At 53.5% G+C, this 18,170-nt stretch overlaps 3 protein-coding genes across 4 annotated transcripts in view; all 3 read left to right on the top strand.

The window, feature by feature from the left end:
* Positions 1-2,510, top strand: part of Eeig1 (estrogen-induced osteoclastogenesis regulator 1) — a 38,877-nt gene extending 36,367 nt beyond the window's left edge. For both annotated transcript variants that reach the window (XM_076568892.1, XM_006983481.4), the window contains exon 11: positions 138-2,510. In XM_076568892.1, the coding sequence (XP_076425007.1) occupies positions 138-183 (46 nt within the window). In that variant the 3' untranslated portion in view covers positions 184-2,510. The remainder of the gene's footprint in view (positions 1-137) is intronic.
* A 1,254-nt stretch (positions 2,511-3,764) lies between these two features.
* Positions 3,765-6,717, top strand: Dpm2 (dolichyl-phosphate mannosyltransferase subunit 2, regulatory). The gene is made up of 4 exons (XM_006983482.4): positions 3,765-3,876; positions 4,162-4,251; positions 5,322-5,424; positions 6,110-6,717. The coding sequence occupies exons 1-4, from the start codon at positions 3,874-3,876 to the stop codon at positions 6,166-6,168; spliced, it is 255 nt and encodes an 84-aa protein (XP_006983544.1). The 5' UTR covers positions 3,765-3,873; the 3' UTR covers positions 6,169-6,717.
* Positions 6,718-7,722: 1,005 nt separating this feature from the next.
* On the top strand, positions 7,723-17,326 carry Pip5kl1 (phosphatidylinositol-4-phosphate 5-kinase like 1). The gene is made up of 11 exons (XM_042274878.2): positions 7,723-7,822; positions 8,160-8,706; positions 9,577-9,777; positions 10,871-10,924; positions 11,101-11,255; positions 11,475-11,599; positions 11,851-11,885; positions 11,975-12,030; positions 13,497-13,609; positions 13,862-14,009; positions 16,809-17,326. The coding sequence occupies exons 2-11, from the start codon at positions 8,194-8,196 to the stop codon at positions 17,074-17,076; spliced, it is 1,668 nt and encodes a 555-aa protein (XP_042130812.1). The 5' UTR covers positions 7,723-7,822; positions 8,160-8,193; the 3' UTR covers positions 17,077-17,326.
* Positions 17,327-18,170: the final 844 nt, after the last annotated feature.

Here is an 18,170-nt window from a genome sequence, read left to right as displayed (position 1 = left end):
ACATCGCTAGGGCCTCAGTTCAGCCCGTCTGTAAGAGACTGATGGCGGTGATTGCATGTGAGGTACAGGGCCTGGCCCAGGGGAGTGCTTGTAACTGGAGCATCAGAGGGATAAGCTCACCTGTCTCTTCCCTGCAGAGTCTCCTCTGGAGTCTATGAGCCAGTCGTGATTGAAAGCCATTGAGGGATGAGGTGGCAGGCTGAGGAAGGGCCCTGCCACCTCTTGTCCCCAGGCCAGCAGCGTTCCTCGAGGAGCCGGAACCCGCCCTTCGGATCTGCTCTGCATTGCGTCTGTGCCTCCTTGTACTCTCACCACGCCAGCCCCCAAAGCATCATTCCATTGTCCTCCCATCCACCCTGGAACACTGGTCCTGGGTGCCACTGTGAATATTGTCCTCTGAACCACTAGAAAACGGGGCAAGATGGAGTATCCAGAGCTGTCCAGACGAGAGAGGACCTGGGCCCAGCAAAGGACACAGCCACTCCTTCATGTTGGGGTGCTTGTGGCTGCCCCCCCCCCCCACGGCCCATTTACTTCAGGAGCAGCAGCTTCAGCCCGTCTAACAGGGCTCTTGCTCCTGCGCCCTTGCCCTTCAGGAGCTGGAGCAGCCCCAGAATCCTGCCACCTTTGACCCTCTGCTTCGTGCTTCAGCTGTCCTCTATGTCCTGAGGAGACCTGCTGGCAGCCTTCTCCCGGGAGCCAAGACCTCAGACCCCACCTCCCTCGTCAGATGCTCTCCTGCTGCCCTGCAGCCTGCACTTTGCACATGCTTGGCCCCAGCACAGCCACCGGCCTTGGTCTTCCCCAGGACTCCTGGGTGCTGTCTGCTGTGCAGCCAGACAGGGTACAGTAGCCCGGCTGGAGCGTGGCACTGTCCCTGCCCTCTCCCTATCCCCAGCTCAGACCGAGAGCAGAGCCTAGAAAGGTCTGAGCATCAAGGTGCCATCCGCCCAGGGCTGGGTCCTGAGCAGCTGGCCTTCCTGCAGGAAAGGAAGGGTGGGGCCCAGCTGTGCTGGGTAAGCAAAGGCCTCTTCCTCTGCTCTCGGTCAGCAGGCCTGGCTGGGTTCCAGGCTGGAGAGGCAGTCAGCCAGGTGCCGGGCTGTGACTGGATGGACTGGAGCTGGCTTATTGCCAGACAAGCCTCAGCCCTCCTCTGGGCAAGGGGCATGCTTTTCCTGGGTAGTCTGGTCCTGTGCCCTGCTCAGGCCTTCCCCTTACTACCCGCCCTCTTGATACCTCCCCAACTCTAGCACTTTCTGTCTGTCCCGTAATGTGCTTAAAGGATGGTACTGGCTGCCAGTCCAGCCCTGGATAACTCCCACCTCTTTTAAGTTTCACCCATTTTGTATCAACCCAGCAGGCTGGTGTTTTCCTTTTCCTCCTGAGTTCACAGCCCTGTTTCCTCCTCCTCCAGCAAGAGGGGGGGTAGGTGCCTCGGTTCCCCACTCCACCTTCTCAGCAGGGCTGGGGACGGGGTGGGATACTTGTTCTGTGGGTGCGGGATAGCTGGACTCCCCAGGTCGGGAGGTCCTTGCCCGGTTTCTGTCTTCCTTAGCTAACAAAAGTTGGGGCTCTGGTTTTAGAACTTGCTGGTGCTGGGACCAGAGCATTTCTTGAGATTTTGTTGCCATTATTTTAAACACCTGATGACTCTTGGAGATGAATGTTAGAAGGTGCTGCCGAGGCAGGGCAGAACATGGCTGGAAGAGGTTCTGCTCAGCTCAGAGGGTCCTTTCCTGCCCAGCAGGTATCTGGCACTTTAAGGGACCCTGGCAGCTGTTTCTTAGTAAGGTGACCCCTAGAAGATGGAGAGAGCAGTACTCTTGCTGGTCTGTGACTGCCTAGTCGGAGCATTATTTTGGTCCGGTTCAAAATTCCTGGGCTCCAAACACAAAGCAGTTGGCCATGCCAGGAGGGACTCCTCCAAACCAACCCAAGCTAGGGCCTGAACCAGATGGTCACTATGCCACATCCTCCCGTTCTAGGCAGTGGGCTGAAAACATGGCCACAACCAAATGAACACTGACGCGAGCCAGAGACTAAGCCTTTCTCCAGCCTAAGGGTCCTCGTGAGCTCAGTGATTGCCGCAGGGTGCCCTGAGCACCTAGACTTCAAATTCTATATATACAGAGATAGGATCTATTAAGAGATATTTTTGGAAAGGAATTGGTCTATGCAATGCCAGTTTGGAACCTTGAAAGACAGTTTAACGTTTCTACTAGGGAGATATAAAAGTCTACAATATTTTAGGATTCTTTTCTGGTTACTCCCACAACTGACCACACTGCATGGTCTGGCAGGATGGAGAAGGCGGGTCTTCCTCTGTGGGGAGGCGACTGGGGAAGAGGGTTTGCTTTTGGTTAATTCCCTTCTTTCTAACCGTGTAGCGCTGCTCTCATTCCATGAGCTGTTTGTATCCCTGTCTCGGCTTATAGTAGAAAATAATGTCATGGGAAATCAGCTTAGTGTCAATGTTCGGTGGGGGGGATTAAACTCGATGTTTTTGTTACTGTTTTGTTGTTTGTTTGTTTTTTTGGTTTTTGGAGACAGGGTTTCTCTTGTGTAGTTTTGGTGCCTTTCCTGGATCTCACTCTGCAGACCAGGCTGGCCTCGAACTCAGAGATCTACCTGCCTCTGCCTCCCGAGTACTGGGATTAAAGGCGTGCATCACAGCCCGACTCTTTGTTTTTTTAATTATCTCATTACCATGTTCACTTGGGGGCCGAAACAACAGAAGCTAGCCATATATGTTACATATGCAGGGTGACATGCTGCAGGGGAAAGCCTAGACCAGGGTTTTCCAATCCTGCCTCCAGTCATATCCTCACACCCTTAAAACAAAACAAACAAAAAACTCACCACCCCACCTCCAACTGGGTTTCTCTGTGTAGCCCTGGCTGTCCTTGAATTCGGAGATCCGCCTGCCTCTGCTTCCTGAGTGCTGGAATTAAAGGTGTGCGCCACCATTGCCAAGCTTTGCTTTTTTGTGGGGAGTGAGCATGAGTCAGAGAACATAGCCGGGCGGTGGTGGTGCACACCTTTAATCCCAGCACGTGGAAGGCAGAGGCAGGTGGATGTCTGTAAGTTCAAGGCCAGCCTGGTCTACAAAGCAAGTTCCAAGATAGCCAGAGCTGTTAAGCAGAGAAACCCTGTCTTGAGTATTTATCCATGACATTCAGCTCAGGCACTCTGGATTTGGGGTGCTAATCACGGAAAAAACTGGTTAGAATACCTGGCACTGTGGGGACACAAAGAGGGAGCTGCTGCTTCAGGTGCAGACACACGGCCGGTCAGCAATCTGTGGCAGTCAGGGCCTAGAAGAGGGCAGTGAAGGAAGGAAACCAGCCAATATAAGGGAGTATCACTCTGCCAGTGGAAACCCTCATCTGTGCGGGCTTGTCTGACCCCACCTCTCCTAGGCGGGGGTGGGAGGTCGTGGTGTCGTCATTCTACAATCTCTTCCAACAATTTCAGGACCAGGAAACAGCCTTTATTCTGGTGTCTGCTTCACTGACTCAGATTATGGCTCTCTGAGCCTCACTTTTCCCACGTGAAGGAAAAAAAAAGACTTCCAATCTCGGCATGCATTTTTGCCCCGGCTTGGGACTGTGTGATGTTTAAAGGAAGATTTTTGGTTGGGGAGGGTCTGACTGCTGTAAAACCACAAAGACCGGGAAGTGCCAGTTACATAGTTCCCTTCAGAAACTACATTTCCCGACATGCAAAGTGGGCGGGGTGGGGGACGTACCCGCACGTCCGTCCTGGACGAGTTCAAGCACTACAACTCCCAGAGTGCCACTCTAGCTTTACAAGGCGGAAAGTCCTGAGCCAGGAACCGGATATGTCCCGTTGCTCCGGCGAAACGCTGGGGAGATGGTGAGCCCTGGGGTGCGGTACCTCTGTGATTTGGGGATGTCAGGGGTCAGGTCTGGAGACTCCTTTGGAGTCGGGGGGCTCGGGCTTTCCGAACCCGGATCGCTCTCCCGGCCGCTGGTGGACAGGTGACCCGGGGCTTCCTAAACCGGAGAGCCACTTCTGTCGGCCCCGTGCACAGCTGTGGAGTGAATGAGAAGCCTGGAGTGTAAGCCGTCTGCGCGGACCCTCCATTCGTGCGCTCGCACGTCGAGTCATCTCGCCAGCTGAGCCTTCCTTTTTCTCCAGGCCACCGGGACAGACCAAGCGGTGGGATTTGGCCTCGTCGCCATCAGCCTGATTATCTTCACCTACTACACTACTTGGGTGATTCTTTTGGTATGTCCCCTCCCATCTCCCCCCCCCCCCCCCAGGCTCACCGTCATCCTGCCCTGGATCTCCTAACAAACCGACTCCTAACACGACTTAAGCAGCTCTGCATGCCATGCACTGCTGGATGCTTGGCCTGCCCTAATTTCACGAAATCTCCACTATGATTGCTGATGGTGTCTGTATTTTATAGATGAGATTGAGACCCAGGGAGAAGGGTAAGGCGCAGCCTCTCAACTGCTGTACTGTGAGATTAGCCCCGCCTCCTGGGTGTGGCGATCGCCAGTGGATTTTATTAACACCTTGAGGCTTTCTCTTTTTTTTTTTTAATGTGGGAAAATTTGTTAGTTATTGCCTAAAAGTGCATTGTGTTTGAAAAAGGGGATCTTGCAGTACTTAGTATCCTTTAGAGAGAAAAATTAGGGGGCTGGAGAGATAGCTCAGTGGTTAAGAGCAATGGCTGCTCCTCCAGAGGACTAGGGGTTCAAGTCCCAGCACTCACATGGCCAGTTACAACCGTCTCTAACTCCAGTTCTAGGAGATCCAGCCAAAGTGCCAGACACAGCAGTGCTGCTTGAGTGTTAGGAGTTGGAGATCCAGGGCTTGGATGAGGTACACCTGCATGCATGTGCACATATATATAAAATCAAAAAATAAAATGATTTAAAAAGACCTAGAGTTCCTGCGTTCCAAAGGCAGAGGAAGGTGAGTCTCTGTGAGGCCAGCCTGGCCTACATAGCAAGTTCTGGGTCAGGCAGAGCTATGTCACGAGACCCTGCCTCAGAAAACAAAAAGAATGATTTCCAGCACTCAGAAGGCTAAGGCAGTAGTTCAAGGCTACCTGAGATAATATAGTGAGACTTGTCAAAATACGTATCCATACCTAGAAGAGCCAAGGCTGGGGACCTCTTGGGGATTCCTCATAGACTCTTTGCGAGGCTGGGTATGACATCAGGGCAGGTCCTCAGTACCCAGTGCTGTCAATGGGTTCAGCCCCTTGGACAGAGGAGGTGGGATGGCTTCCCATTTGGGCTGGGTAAGATGAGCAGTACTGACCGGAGCTCTTCCCTCGGTGGCAGCCGTTCATTGACAGCCAGCATGTCATCCACAAGTACTTCCTGCCTCGTGCCTATGCAGTCCTCATCCCCCTGGCCACAGGCCTCCTGCTACTCCTGTTTGTGGGTAAGTCTCCCACTCTCCAGAGGTCTCCTGATCCGTGGCAGGATGTCTGGAAGGCTGGCCGCTCACCCCAGTGTGCTTCCACACTTCGGCACTTGCTGTACATCTGCTTGTCCCCAGCTCTCCCTGGGGTTTTCCTGTTCCTCCTTAAAGGCCACAGGCAGACACCCCTCTGGTCCTGCCGAGATTCAGGCTCTGGGGCAGGGAGGGCAGCCTCCCCTTTCCTGTCCAGCCTTATCTTCGTCCTCACTGTTCACACCTCAGCCACGTCCCCTCTTGTCACCCTTGCATCTCTTACTGCTTCTATGGGTTGGGGACTGTCTTCCTCATGACAGCGTTCTAAACTCTAGCACTGGAGCGGCCCTGGGCTAGTGCTGGAAGAGTGATTCGGAGGATGGGGGATGGGATGGGGTGCTGCTAGGTAGGAGGGCAGATGTGTGAGTAGATCTTTTAGTAGTAGATGGCTGGGTAGATCATTCCCCATGAGACCTGAAGCCTTCAGCAAAGCACCTTGTGTTCACTGGTGATGGTTGACTGGCCGTGAGGGGCTGTGGGGCTTAAGGAATGACTGGGAAGGTTCGCCCACAGGGTGTTTGTTTGGGAGCCCGGCCTTGCATGGGGGTCATCTTGCCCTGGTCATCCAGCCCTCACTTGAGTCCTCCCATTCCTTTCACTCTGTGTATTCCAGGATTGTTCATCACCTACGTGATGCTGAAGAGCCAGAGGGTGACCAAGAAGGCTCAGTGAAGGTCCAGCAGGGATGAGACTACCAGAGCCTTCTCCATATCTCCTCCAGGGAAGGGACCAAGGGTCACAGCCTGCAAGACAGTCATCCTGGCTGTGCCGAAACCCTCTTCAGGAGGCGGAGCTGCTTACAACTCACCTCTGACAAACTGGAGCCCTCCTCTCTCCCTTGTCCTTCCAGAAGTCGAGAGGAAGGTGGATTGGGACCTCGCCCTCGCCCCCTTCAGGCTCAGGGCCTGAACATTGCCGGTCCTGCCCACCAGTCAAAGCTCCCTGCCACTCTCACTGGGTTCCGCTCTGTTTCCCCCTGTCATGTGCTGGTAGACAGAGCAGAATCCAGGTTGTCCGCAGGCCCCCTGCCTCTCTACAAACCCTGTCCCTTCACATGGCAGCTCTTCCGAGTCTGACACTGTCCAGACCCCATGAGGACTTCTGGACCCAGAAAGCCCCAGGGAAAGACTGACAGACCACAGAACCCAGACACATCCAGGCAGCCTCCCCAGATCCCAGCTGGCCTGTTTGGGAAAACTTACAAATAAATGTTGATCATGGTGTTTGTCTCTGCCGTCCTTGCTTTGGGGAGACTGGCTGGACAGCTTCCGAGGTTGCCTAGTTGAGCAGTGAGGGTGCCTCAGGTGCTGCTCTGTGCTGGCCTTCTGCTAGACATGAGGTAGAACAGGAGCTGGACAGATATGGTCCTGACTGGGTACAAGTCACAGCTGGGGAGTCAACAGAAGCCGGCACACCTTTTAAGGTCTTGTGTAGCCCAGGCTGGCTTTAAACTATGTAGGTGAGGATGGACTTGAACTTCTGATCTTTTTTTGTCTCCATTTCCCCGGGGCTGGACTCCAAGGTTGGGACACCACACCTGGGGTTTGAATGTAGGGTTCACGTGTGCTGGGCAAGCTTGTGTCCCTCACCATGGCTCCTTCCTCCGTCTCTCATCTACACAACCCCAAGTTGTATCAGTTCTCACTCCCCTTTTCTCATGCTCTCTCCAGCCCCTTTTTGGATACAGAGCCACCTTTCCCTAAAAAAGTGAGAGTCTCAGCTCTGCACTTCCCCTACCACTCTGGCTCCTGATGGCTTCTCAAAAGTACCTGTCGGGCTGGAACCATGTCTTAGCAGTTCTCCAGAGTTCAGTGCTAACACCCACATTAACTTCCAACTGCCTACCATTCCAGCTCCTGACACTTGTAGATGCCACTGCCCCCCACACGTATGCACACAGACATAGGTAATTTTAAAGATAAATAAACATTCTTACGCCAGCACAGCTAAGCATCCTTCTCACCTTCACCTCCAGTTCCCCTCTGGGTCGTCCCTCCCACTGCCCGAAGACGCATGACAGGGGCTATAATTACTACAGCCACGGTGGTCTTTTACTTGTGGGGACGCATCAAGGCCTAGGCACCCCCACTCCTGTCATCCCAATCCTTGCTTCTCAAGCATCAGTTTGTGTTGGGCACTGAGGCAGGAAATGAGGTCCATGTGGCTCCTGCCCTGGTGGCAACTCCCATTTTAGGAGGTTTGATGTAATAAACCAATACATGAGCAAGACAATCTGCTCATGTCAAGAGTGATGAGGATAAAGGTCATGTGGTCCAGAGTGAGGGGGAAGTGCATAGAGTCCTGCAAGGTGGCAAGAAGGATCAAGGCAAGTAAAAGTCCAGACAGGAAGGGGGAAGCCTAGAGGAGGAAGCTTGCAGCGGGCTCAGGGCAGGCAGGTGTTGGGAGTCAAGTCTAGAGTAGGGCAGATGGTGAATTCTGTTCCACTGCGAAGACAAGTCACTCGAGGCTTAAAGTACAAGGGTGACATCATCCTGTCTATGCTTTTAAAAGATCAGGCTAGAGCTGTGTCCCTCCAGCTAGTTCACCACGAAATCTCCGGAATCTGGCTCCGCTCTGGCCCCCACTGGGTGCTTCAAATCACGCGGAAGGATGTGCTGACTTCTGTACGACCTGGCGATAGTCATTTCTTTCTATGCGTTTAGTTTCTTCACTAGAGAGACAGTCAATGGGAATTTCATGTCTACCAAGATCCGAGGATCACGACTTAGGCTACCTGCCTCCAGAACCAGCACCAGAAAACCACGTCGTCGGTCCAGAAGGAAATTGAAAGGAGAGCCCTTTGTCCAGCATCCCGGCCAATGCCCAGCGGCCCCGTCCAGCCAGGACGAGAGTTCGGAAGATGTTTCATCAGCGGAGGTGGAACCCGCAGGCAAAAGCCAGAGCTCCATTCCCAGACTGGGCACCACCGTGATCGCAAAGCCCATTCTCCGGCAGCCCAGTCAGCGCTCGGCGGCCCCGCCCAGCCAGGACCAGGGTCCCGCGGATGCTGCAGCCAGGGAGGTGGGGTCCGCCGTCCAAGGCCAGAGGCCGCTTCACGGATTGGGCATAACCGTGATAGGAGCCTTGCGATTGGCCCTTCGCAATGCAGAGGTGGACCTTGACTCCTGCACCGGGGCCTCGAGGACACAGCAAAAGCCAGAGAAGCTGCAGCTCGGGGCGATGGCCGCTCCGAGCCCTGGGCCTCGCGAGGTAGGTGCGGACCGAACCGGGACAGAGGAGGGAAGGGTGAGTGAGCAGGTCCTGCCTTCCTCTTGGCCAGGGGTGTGGACACGCCCCCATCTCAGTCAGGGTGGGACTTTGCTCTGGAAAAACCAGGACACGCCCCACATGGGCGCAGGTATACAGGGGGTGGTGATCAGGTGGGTGTCTCTCCTCCCCAGGTCTTCCTCAGTTTCCTCCTCAGGAAAATGGGGATGATAAGCTCTTTCGTAAGGCTGTTAAGAGCGCAAGCTCTCAGCTTTGAGCATATGATGGGCTCCACTAGCAATGGGTCAACCGATGTGATTTCAGCATCCATTTGACCCTTCTTGCTGGCACAGAAGAACACAGCACAGAGGAGGAATAGGATGGATCTGCCAGCATCCTGGCGCCTGCTGGCAAGGCTTCATCTGAAGGCAGCTCAGGCACAGCAGTAGCAGATAACGTGTAACAGACCTTACTTGCTGCCAGGGGGAAAGGCCCGATTGACCTAAGGTCAGGCAGCCTCGGAGAGCCAGTCCGACTCAGCTGGGCTTGACTATAGAAGGCATGCTCTGGGGCGGATGCAGGACAGGGAAATGGATGGGATCAAGACCCATGATGTGAAAGGCACATAGAATAAATAAAAAGAACATGGGGGGGGGGAGCATGCTCTGTCTACATCCTATTTGGATACCATGTGCCAGGTGCTATGTGGCCCCTCAACACCTGCGGAGTGGTTATAACATTACCCTGTGTTTTATGGCTGAGGAAGAGAAAGATAAAGAGAAGAATTCGAATGAGTGAAAGCAGGACTTGAACCCGTGCATTTTCCTTTGGAGACACCACACACTCTTTGTTTCCTGTACCTCTTCCCATCAGAGCCGGGCCCCCTCCCTGGAGGCTGGAAACAGGCCAATTGCCTCAGGGAGTCACCGTGGCTTCTTGTTGCGCCTCCGAGACAAGCAGAATCGAGTGGGCCTGTTTGAGATCAATCCAGGGCATGAACTGCACAGAATGACGCAGATGTTGCAGGAAGGGCTCTGGGCTGCTACCCAGGTCTCCATGGACAACCCACCCAAGGTGAATGGCCAGTCCATCCCATGCTACTCAAACCCCAAGGGGGAGGTCCAGCTCGCTATCTGTCTTGCTAATACTGTGACACTGGGGATCAGAGAGACCTACGAAAAAGAGGGAGCCAGGGATTTGTGTCAGGAAGCAGAAATTCTGGGGTGGGAAGCTGGAAAGCCTAGGAGGTATGAAGGGACTCCCTGCTTCAAGTGGTGGATGTGTGCTTCAGGTGGGCCTCTCTCTCTCTCTCTGTCTAGGCTTCAGTATTCCCATCTGTATAATGGGTGGAGGGGTTCCTACCCACTGGTTACTGAGCCCCCCCCCCCCAGATCCTGCTAGCTTGCAGAGTTAACAAGGGCCCCTACCCCCACCCAGCCTAACCCAGCCCATCCTCTCTGGAGCCTGTCAGGCTGGGCCACGCTGGCTCAGCAGAAAGGGTCACCTAACTGCCAACTCAGCAACCCAGCAGGCGGGTGAGCCTGTATGTTGTCTGTGTGTGCACGCGTGTGCACAGTTCAACCACAGTAATCTGGAGGAAATTCCCTAGACCACAGCCTGACTTCATCACCTGCAGAAAATCTCCTATGGTTCCTTGAGACTGAGTACAGCCTGAAGATACCGTTGGTGGCCGGGCTACCTGTCCAGTCTCATCTATTTCATTTCTGGGCTCTAAACACCTGAACCCTCTTACCCTGGCCCTGACTGCCAGCACTGAGGACCCCGTTTCTCCAATCCATCCCCCTTCAGGTTTCTGCTCAGAGGTCACCTTGCCCAGTCTGGTTCTCCAGGGTACACCTGGCAGATCACTTGACTTCAGGGGCATTTCCTTCTGCTGGGGTGGAATCTGGTTGTACACAGCCAGAATGAGTGTTTGAAAGCATGTAGCAGGCTTGAACTCACAGCCTGGTCTTGAAGACTCACCCATGGGGCCCTGCCTCAGGTCTCCGCCATCCTTCCTCCAGCCCTGGGTTAACCAGAAGCTAACAAGACTCATAGGGTCCCTGTTTGACAAAGTAATGGACAAGGCCAAGTGTTGTACTCAAAATCTCTGGGTAGGCGATGGCAGCCCCTGACTTTCTCTGAACCCCTCTACCCACCCCTGCAGGGACCTCCCACCCAGAAGGATTTCTCAGAAGTCATGACCCAGGTTCACGAAGAGGTAAGGAGCCCGGAAGGAATCGGAGTCTACCTTGGCTCCTTCCTCCTTAGCTGTGAGTGGCAGTGATGGCTTGTTCTTGGGACCTTGCCGGATCCTGCCTCTCCGGAACCAGGGACAGCTGCATACACCTGGACCCACGTGGGTGGACTCCCTTGGGGCTACTCTCTCCCCTACAGGGCTTCGAGCTGGGAACCCTGGCCGGTCCAGCTTTTGCACGTCTGAGGCAATACCTAGGTCTGGCTGAAGAAGACTATCAGGCTACCCTGGGCCCCGGTGGCCCCTACCTTCAATTTATCAGCACCTCCAAGAGCAAAGCCAGCTTCTTTCTGTCGTGAGCTTGCAGCCAGGGCGGGGCGGGACGGGGTGGGGGCTCGGTTCCAGGCTGGCGGAATGGCCATGGGCAGAGAGGAGCGGGGCGGATGAAGGTGGGATGAAGCGAGGGAGGGTGGCCAGACACATCCATGCTCATGCAAAAGGAGGGGCAAGAAAGAGACTGGGTCAGAACTGCTCCAGCCAAGCCTGGACAGTGACTGCTCTTTCTCACCGGCAGCCACGACCAGCGCTTCTTCCTGAAGACCCAGAGGCGCCACGAGGTTCAGGTGCTGCTCGCCCACCTGCCCCGCTACGTGCAGCACCTGCGGCGGCACCCACACACGTTGCTGGCACGGTTGCTGGGTACGCGGCTGGAGGAGGGTCCTAACCCGCAAAGTGCCTGGGGAGGGAGGGGTCTGTGCACGGGGCGGAGCCCAAAGTGGCCGATTTGGGATGGATCGTCTCTGGCCGTGTGATTCACAAGGGACACAGATTCAGAAGGGAGTCTGGGACGTGACTGGAGTGACAGGCGCGGCCTGGAGCAGGGAACTCCGGTCGCATGGATCCGCGACTGCGGAGTTAGAGCCTTCACCTGGCGCCTTGTCCTTTTTCAGGAGTGCACAGTCTGCGCGTGGCTCGCGGGAAAAAGGTGGGTGTGGCACAGGCGAGGCGGCTCAGCAGTGGGGGCTGCTGGAGGGTGAGATCCGGGCTTCCCTCACTCGCCATCCCTGTCCCCAGACGTACTTCATCATCATGCAGAGCGTCTTCTACCCTCCCAGCCGCATCTCTGAGAGGTGAGACCATCTGGAGAGGATACACGGTTCCGATGCCACAGGGAAGGTGAAATCTGAGGCTCCGATTCTTACCCGCTAGATCCCCAAATAGGCCCAGGAAGAACTGACCCTCCCAAGATGCAGTAGGCGGGAGACAGAGCTCTCCACCACCCACTTCTCTTAAAAATGCGTTAAGTTGTTTGCATTCTTTTCTCTTTGAGGGGCCAGTATTGGGACAGAACCCAGTGTTTTGTACATGTTAGGCTCACCACTGAGCTACATCTCCCTCCAGATCTTTTTTGTTTAATTTGTAGTTTGAAACAGTCTCCGTGGTCCAGGTGAGTTTCCAGCCTTCCATTCTCTTGCCTTATCTCCCCAGTGCTGGGATCACAGGCCACTGTACTAGCCACCTTCATTTTACAGTCTAATAGGATCAGAGAACAGGACAGGTAATATGGTTCAGTCAATAAAACCACCTGCACGCAAGCCTGAGGACCCGAATTCAATCCCCAGTACTCATGGTAGAAAGCCATATCCAACTCTTTCAAGTCATGTACAGGCACCATGCACTCACATGTGCACATAGAAATAAATAAATGGCCAGGCATTGGTGGCACACACCTTTAATCCCAGCACTCAGGAGGCAGAGGCAGGAGGATCTCTGTAAATTCAAGGCCAGCCTGGTCTACAAAGTGAGTTCCAAAATAGTCAGGCCTGTTACAGAGAGAAACCCTGTCCTATAAATAAATAAATAAATAAATAAATAAATAAATAAATAAATAAATAAATAAATAAATGTAGTTGAAATTGGAGAATAGATCTATCCTACTACTGGTGAGATCCTCTCCTGGCAGACAAGATACTGAGAAACAGGCAAGGCAGGGCTTACACCTGGGTTGGACTTGCAAAGGCCTGCTGAGTTCAAATCCTTGTTCTGTTCTTTGCTTACCCTGTGACACAGGCAGGTTAAAGAGATGCTTGCACCTCTGTTTCTCCATCTCTAACATGGGCACCGTCTAAGGGGGTACCAAGCCTTTGTTTCTCCATCTCTAACATGCACACGGTCTAAGGGGGTGCCGAGCCTTTGTTTCTCTGTCTCTAACATGGGCACCGTCTAAGGGGGTGCCACGCCTCTGTTTCTCCGTCTCTAACATGGGCACCGTCTAAGGGGGTGCCGAGCCTTTGTTTCTCCATCTCTAACATGGGCACCATCTAAGGGGGTGCCGAGCCTCTGTTTCTCCATCTCTAACATGGGCACCGTCTAAGGGGGTGCCGAGCCTCTGTTTCTCCATCTCTAACATGGGCACCGTCTAAGGGGGTGCCGAGCCTTTGTTTCTCCATCTCTAACATGGGCACGGTCTAAGGGGGTGCTGAGGTTTGGAGATGTCAGGAAGTGTCATCCCTAGTGATTTAGCCCATACAGGAACAATCACACCTGGGAAGCTCTTGCTTCCAGTGATTTCTGCGTGTCCCCTACCTCCTCCCAGGTATGACATCAAGGCCTGCGAGCTGAGCCGCTGGGTGGAGCCAGTTCCTGAGGGCAGCCCCCTTCTCCTGGTGCTGAAGGACCTCAACTTTCAGGGAAAGACCATTAACCTGGGTGAGTCACATGGTAGTCACTATCTCCTCTTCCTCCACTCAGGGTGAGGTTTGGAAGGGGGTCCTTAGTACTGCCCTTTGCCCAAATTCTTAGCAGCCCAGGACTCCGATCCTTGCTCTAGACTCCCACAACTGGGAGTGCGCGGCAAGTCATCGGACGGACAGGGGTGGCAGTGACATTCCCACTTTTGGGGCGAGTGCAGGTGCAGCCAACACATAAGGGGGACTCAGCTGGGGTCGGGTGCTCTAACAGGACCCCAGCGGAGCTGGTTCCTCCGCCAGATGGAGCTGGACACCGCCTTCCTGCGGGACCTCAATGTGCTGGACTACAGCCTGCTGGTGGCCTCTCAGCTTCTCCACGGAGATGAAAAGGGCTGCCGCAGCATTTTCCGTACAGTCAGGTGAGCCCTGCCTCCAGGTGTGGTGACAAGACGGGCGTGGAAAGAGGGGTGCTCATGTGTGTGCGTGTGCGTGCGTGCGTGCGTGCGTGCGTGCGTGTGTGTGTGTGTGTGTGTGTGTGTGTGTGTGGCGTGGCTGCTGGAGGCAAGGGACCCAGATTGACCACAGCAGAGGACAGAACTGAAGGCCCTAACTGGACAAGGTTTATTTTGTTTTTTCGAAACAGGGTTTCTCCGTGTAGCTTTGCGCCTTTTCTGGAACTCACTCTGTAGATCAGGCTGGCCTCGAACTCACAGAGGTCCACCTGCCTCTGCCTCCTGAGTGCTGGGATTAAAGGCGTGCACCACCACCGCCCAGCCAGACAAGGTTTTAATGATGGTTTGAGCACTCTACTATTTTCTGGCAGGACCTATGGGGCCACCAGAGGTTTCTGAGCAGGGACAAGACCCATTTAGTTTTGTGCCCTCTTACCCAGTCATTCTGTCTCTAGACCTCTGAAGTCATTGCCACTGGCATCATCGTGTACTGTGTAGAAGTGACTGTCACTCTGTCCATGTTGACCATGACTGTTTCTCACCTTCCGGGTGTGACAATCAAGCTCAGAGCAGGCGAGGGATGTCAAAAGGCTCCTAATCCGACAGCAGTTCTCCCAGGCTCACCCCTGTGCTTGAACAGAAAGGTCATTTAAGAGGCCAATCCTGCTGAATGGGGTCTTTAAAGCGGACCTTTAATCCCAGCACTCGGAGACAGAGGCAGGTGGATCTCTGAGTTCGAGGTCAGCCACTGTCTGAGACCCTGTCTCAAAAACCACCAACCCTGAACCCAAGCCCGTTGGTCTCACGCAGGGCCGGGGAAGTAAAAGATGAGGATGCCCCAGCTTTCATGCGGTTTCTGTTCCTGCTCCATCTATGGCAGAGGCTTGGAGGTGAAGGAGATTGGAGCAGGATCCAGTCTCCCCATAGTCACAGCCCAAGCACGCCTGGATCAGATGTTGAAGGAGCATCCATGGAGCAGTGTCATTCAAGCTAGCTCTTGCCCACTGCCAAGTCCCAGTGTGCATAAGATAGTCATCATGTTGAATATTTCCCAATAGGCTCTTCATCGATGCCCACACCTCCCCAGCTTCCAGGTTAATCTCGCCCAGGCTCTTCTGCCACCCATTTTGACTGGTCTGTACTGTGATGGGCTCATCTCTCATTGGTTGTCTTTTCTCCAAGAGCCCACCCTCAGCATAGCGCTATAGCAGTGGTTCTCAACCTGTGGGTCTTGACCCCCTTGAGCTGCATACCAGATAGCCTGCATATCAGATATTTATGTTACGTTTCACACCAGTAGCAAAGTTACAAAGTAGCAACAAAAATAATCTTATGGTTGGGGGCCACCACAATGTGAGAATTGTATTAAAGGGTCGCAGCGTTAGGAAGGTTGAGAACCACTGCCCTATAGCGTCCCCTCCAGGACAAGGTAGAAAAGTTGAACTTGCTTTTCCTGGGATTTGGCGACTGGGGAACGTGCGCCTAAGAGAGATCACAGGCCTACACACTGGGGCCGGACCATTCTCAGTTCTTCAGCTCTATGAGCCTAAGGCTTCTACGATTGGACTACCCACAAATAGAGGTTTAGGAGATACAAGATGAGGGCCAGGTTGCATGACCAAAATGCTCGAAATTGGTCTTCCCCAACAGAAATGTAATTCAGTCTACAGCCCTATGTCTCATTCATAGACCACGAGTGGCTGCTGAGTCTTTGAAATATAGAATTAATTTTTTCCCTGGTAGCCTCATTTATAAAGATTTTTTTTAAAGGGGGGCGGGCCTGGTAGCTGGGCATGGTAGCACATGCCTTTAATCCCAGCACTCGGGAGGCAGAGGCAGGCAGATCTCTGTGAGTTCGAGGCCAATCTGGTCTATAGAGTGAGTTTTAGCACAGCCAGGTCTGTTACACAGAGGAACCCTGTCTTAAAAGGCCGGGGGGTGGGGGGGGGACGACACCAAAAATTTTAAAAATAATATTGAGGGGGCTGGAGAGATGGCTCAGTGGTTAAAAGCTCTGACTGCTCTTCCTGGGAACGTGTGTTCAATTCCCAGCACCCACATGGCAGCTCACAACTGTCTGAAACTCCAGTTCCAGGGGACCCAACACCCATGGCAAAATACTAATGCACATAAGATAAAAATAAATAAATGTAAAAACCCATACCTTTAAAAATAATAATATTGAATCAGTATATTTGATTATGCCGCATGTGGTGGTGCACACCTTTAATCCCAGCACTTGGGAGGCAGAGGCAGGTGGATCTCTGAATTCAAGGCCAGAATTTGAGTGAGTTCTAGGACAGCCAGGGCTGTTACACAAAGAAACCTTGTCTTGAAAATCCAAAAAAAAAAAAAAAAAAAAATTATTTTATTTTATTTCATCAACCTAAAAGTTGATGAGATCGTTTGCATTATTTTTCAATACTGCCCTTTTTAAAGATTTTATTTTTAAATTACATGTGTGAATATGAGTGCACGGCCTGCGGAGGCCAGAAGATGGCGTTGAATCCCTTGGAGCAGGAGTTACAGACAGTTTTGAGGGGCTCTTGGTGTATGCTGGGAGCTGAACTCTGGTCCTCTACAAGAACAGCAAGATGGCTGAGCCACCTCTCCAGCCCCTCACTGCTAACTTTGAACTTCAGTTTATCCTGGAGCTTGATATTTCCCATGACGCTGGCTGTATTTCAAGGGCCACTGTGGCCAGTGCCTGACGGTCAAGTATGCTATTCCTCAGCCTCCTAGGCTTTATCCTATTCCCACACCCAGGTCCGTACATGGTGCCCCAAACTCGTGTGGGGCGGAGGACCAGAACCGCCGGCTGCTGCCCGACGTCCCCAACGCCCTCCATGTCTTGGACGGGCCAGACCAACGCTATTTTCTGGGCTTGGTGGATCTGACCACTGTCTATGGGCTTCGCAAACGGCTGGAGCATCTGTGGAAAATGATGCGCTATCCAGGCCAGTCCTTCTCCACGGTCAGCCCGGCTCTCTACGCCCGTCGCCTCTGTCAGTGGGTGGAGACGCACACCGAGTGACTCGACGCCCACCTGTCTGCGATCTCCTCATCTGGACAATGGGCATGAGCGAGCCCACAACAATTTTCCAGCGGTACCCAAGGAGCTAGCCTGCAGTTTCTGCCTTAGCCACAGGAGGGAAGCATCTCCTAACTAATGCTGTAACCACTCAGCCCTATTCGGTGATGGTGCTGTACTCTGCTTAGAGAAAGGACTCCCCCTGCCCCCATTAGCTCATTTACTATTAAAAAATGTTGGTATTCTCTTTTTACAGACCGAGAAATGGAGGCTCACGGGGTGAAGGGGGTGAGAGAGACCATTGAGCAATAAATGCTGGAAGCAGCCTGCACCATGCCTTGGACCTGGGAACTTAGAGTCTTGACCACCCAGCTCCTGCAGCCCTCTGGAGAGGGGAAAGTGGAGGCTTTGCCCCCTTGTCCCAAGGGGGGAACAAGTCAAGAGGGTTTGTTTTTGTTTTGTTGCTGTTGTTTTTCAAGACAGGGTTTCTCTGTGTAGTTTTGGTGCCTTTCCTGGATCTTGCTCTGTAGACCAGGCTGGCCTCAAACTCACAGAAATCCATCTGGCTCTGCCTCCCGCGTGCTGGGATTAAAGGCATGCGCCACCACCGCCTGGCTAAGTCCAGAGGTTTTAAGGTGCAGGTTAGGAGCAAGACTAGCCCCGGATACTAGGCCTCCCAATGCCCAGCTCTGATTAAGGCTCCACAGTGCCCCTCTGGGAGACAAGTAGGAGAAGATGAAGCAGGGGCGGGCCTCCTGGAGTTGGCTGGGAGGTGGCCTCAAAGGTCACTGTTGATCTTGAATGACCTCTCAGTCCCCTGTCAAATGAGGAAGCTTGAGTGTCTAGCCCAAGGGTTTTAGACAGGCCTGTAGAATCCCTGACCACCGCTTTTCCTTCCTCTGGGAAACCAGCATCGCCTCTGACCCCAGTCTCATCCAATTTTGCTCAACGGCCTTTTCTTCCAAGGTGTTGTAGAGCCTGGCTGTGTTTCCCGGGCATGGTGCCAACCCCTGCCTCCCTGCTCTAATGTGTGAAGTGGAAATGGTGGCACACAGACCTCAGGAACATTCGGCACTGCCTGGGCAGCTGCCCGAAGC

This window comes from Peromyscus maniculatus, chromosome 4 (assembly GCF_049852395.1).
Source record: "Peromyscus maniculatus bairdii isolate BWxNUB_F1_BW_parent chromosome 4, HU_Pman_BW_mat_3.1, whole genome shotgun sequence".
NCBI classification, from domain to species: Eukaryota; Metazoa; Chordata; class Mammalia; order Rodentia; family Cricetidae; genus Peromyscus; species Peromyscus maniculatus.
The sequence above is the reverse complement of the archived record's forward strand: the minus strand, read 5'-3'. Positions and strand labels throughout refer to the sequence as shown.

What these genes read in the sequence shown, in the direction of transcription:
- Dpm2 (XM_006983482.4), top strand. An exon ending in CTACTTGGGTGATTCTTTTG is followed by an intron (nt 4,252 to 5,321) that starts GTATGTCCCCTC and finishes CCTCGGTGGCAG; the next exon opens with CCGTTCATTGACAGCCAGCA. An exon ending in CCTGCTACTCCTGTTTGTGG is followed by an intron (nt 5,425 to 6,109) that starts GTAAGTCTCCCA and finishes TGTGTATTCCAG; the next exon opens with GATTGTTCATCACCTACGTG.
- Pip5kl1 (XM_042274878.2), top strand. Translation starts at nt 8,194, where the DNA reads ATGTCTACCAAGATCCGAGGATCACGACTTAGGCTACCTGCCTCCAGA. An exon ending in TGACCCAGGTTCACGAAGAG is followed by an intron (nt 10,925 to 11,100) that starts GTAAGGAGCCCG and finishes TCTCCCCTACAG; the next exon opens with GGCTTCGAGCTGGGAACCCT. An exon ending in CCCAGCCGCATCTCTGAGAG is followed by an intron (nt 12,031 to 13,496) that starts GTGAGACCATCT and finishes ACCTCCTCCCAG; the next exon opens with GTATGACATCAAGGCCTGCG.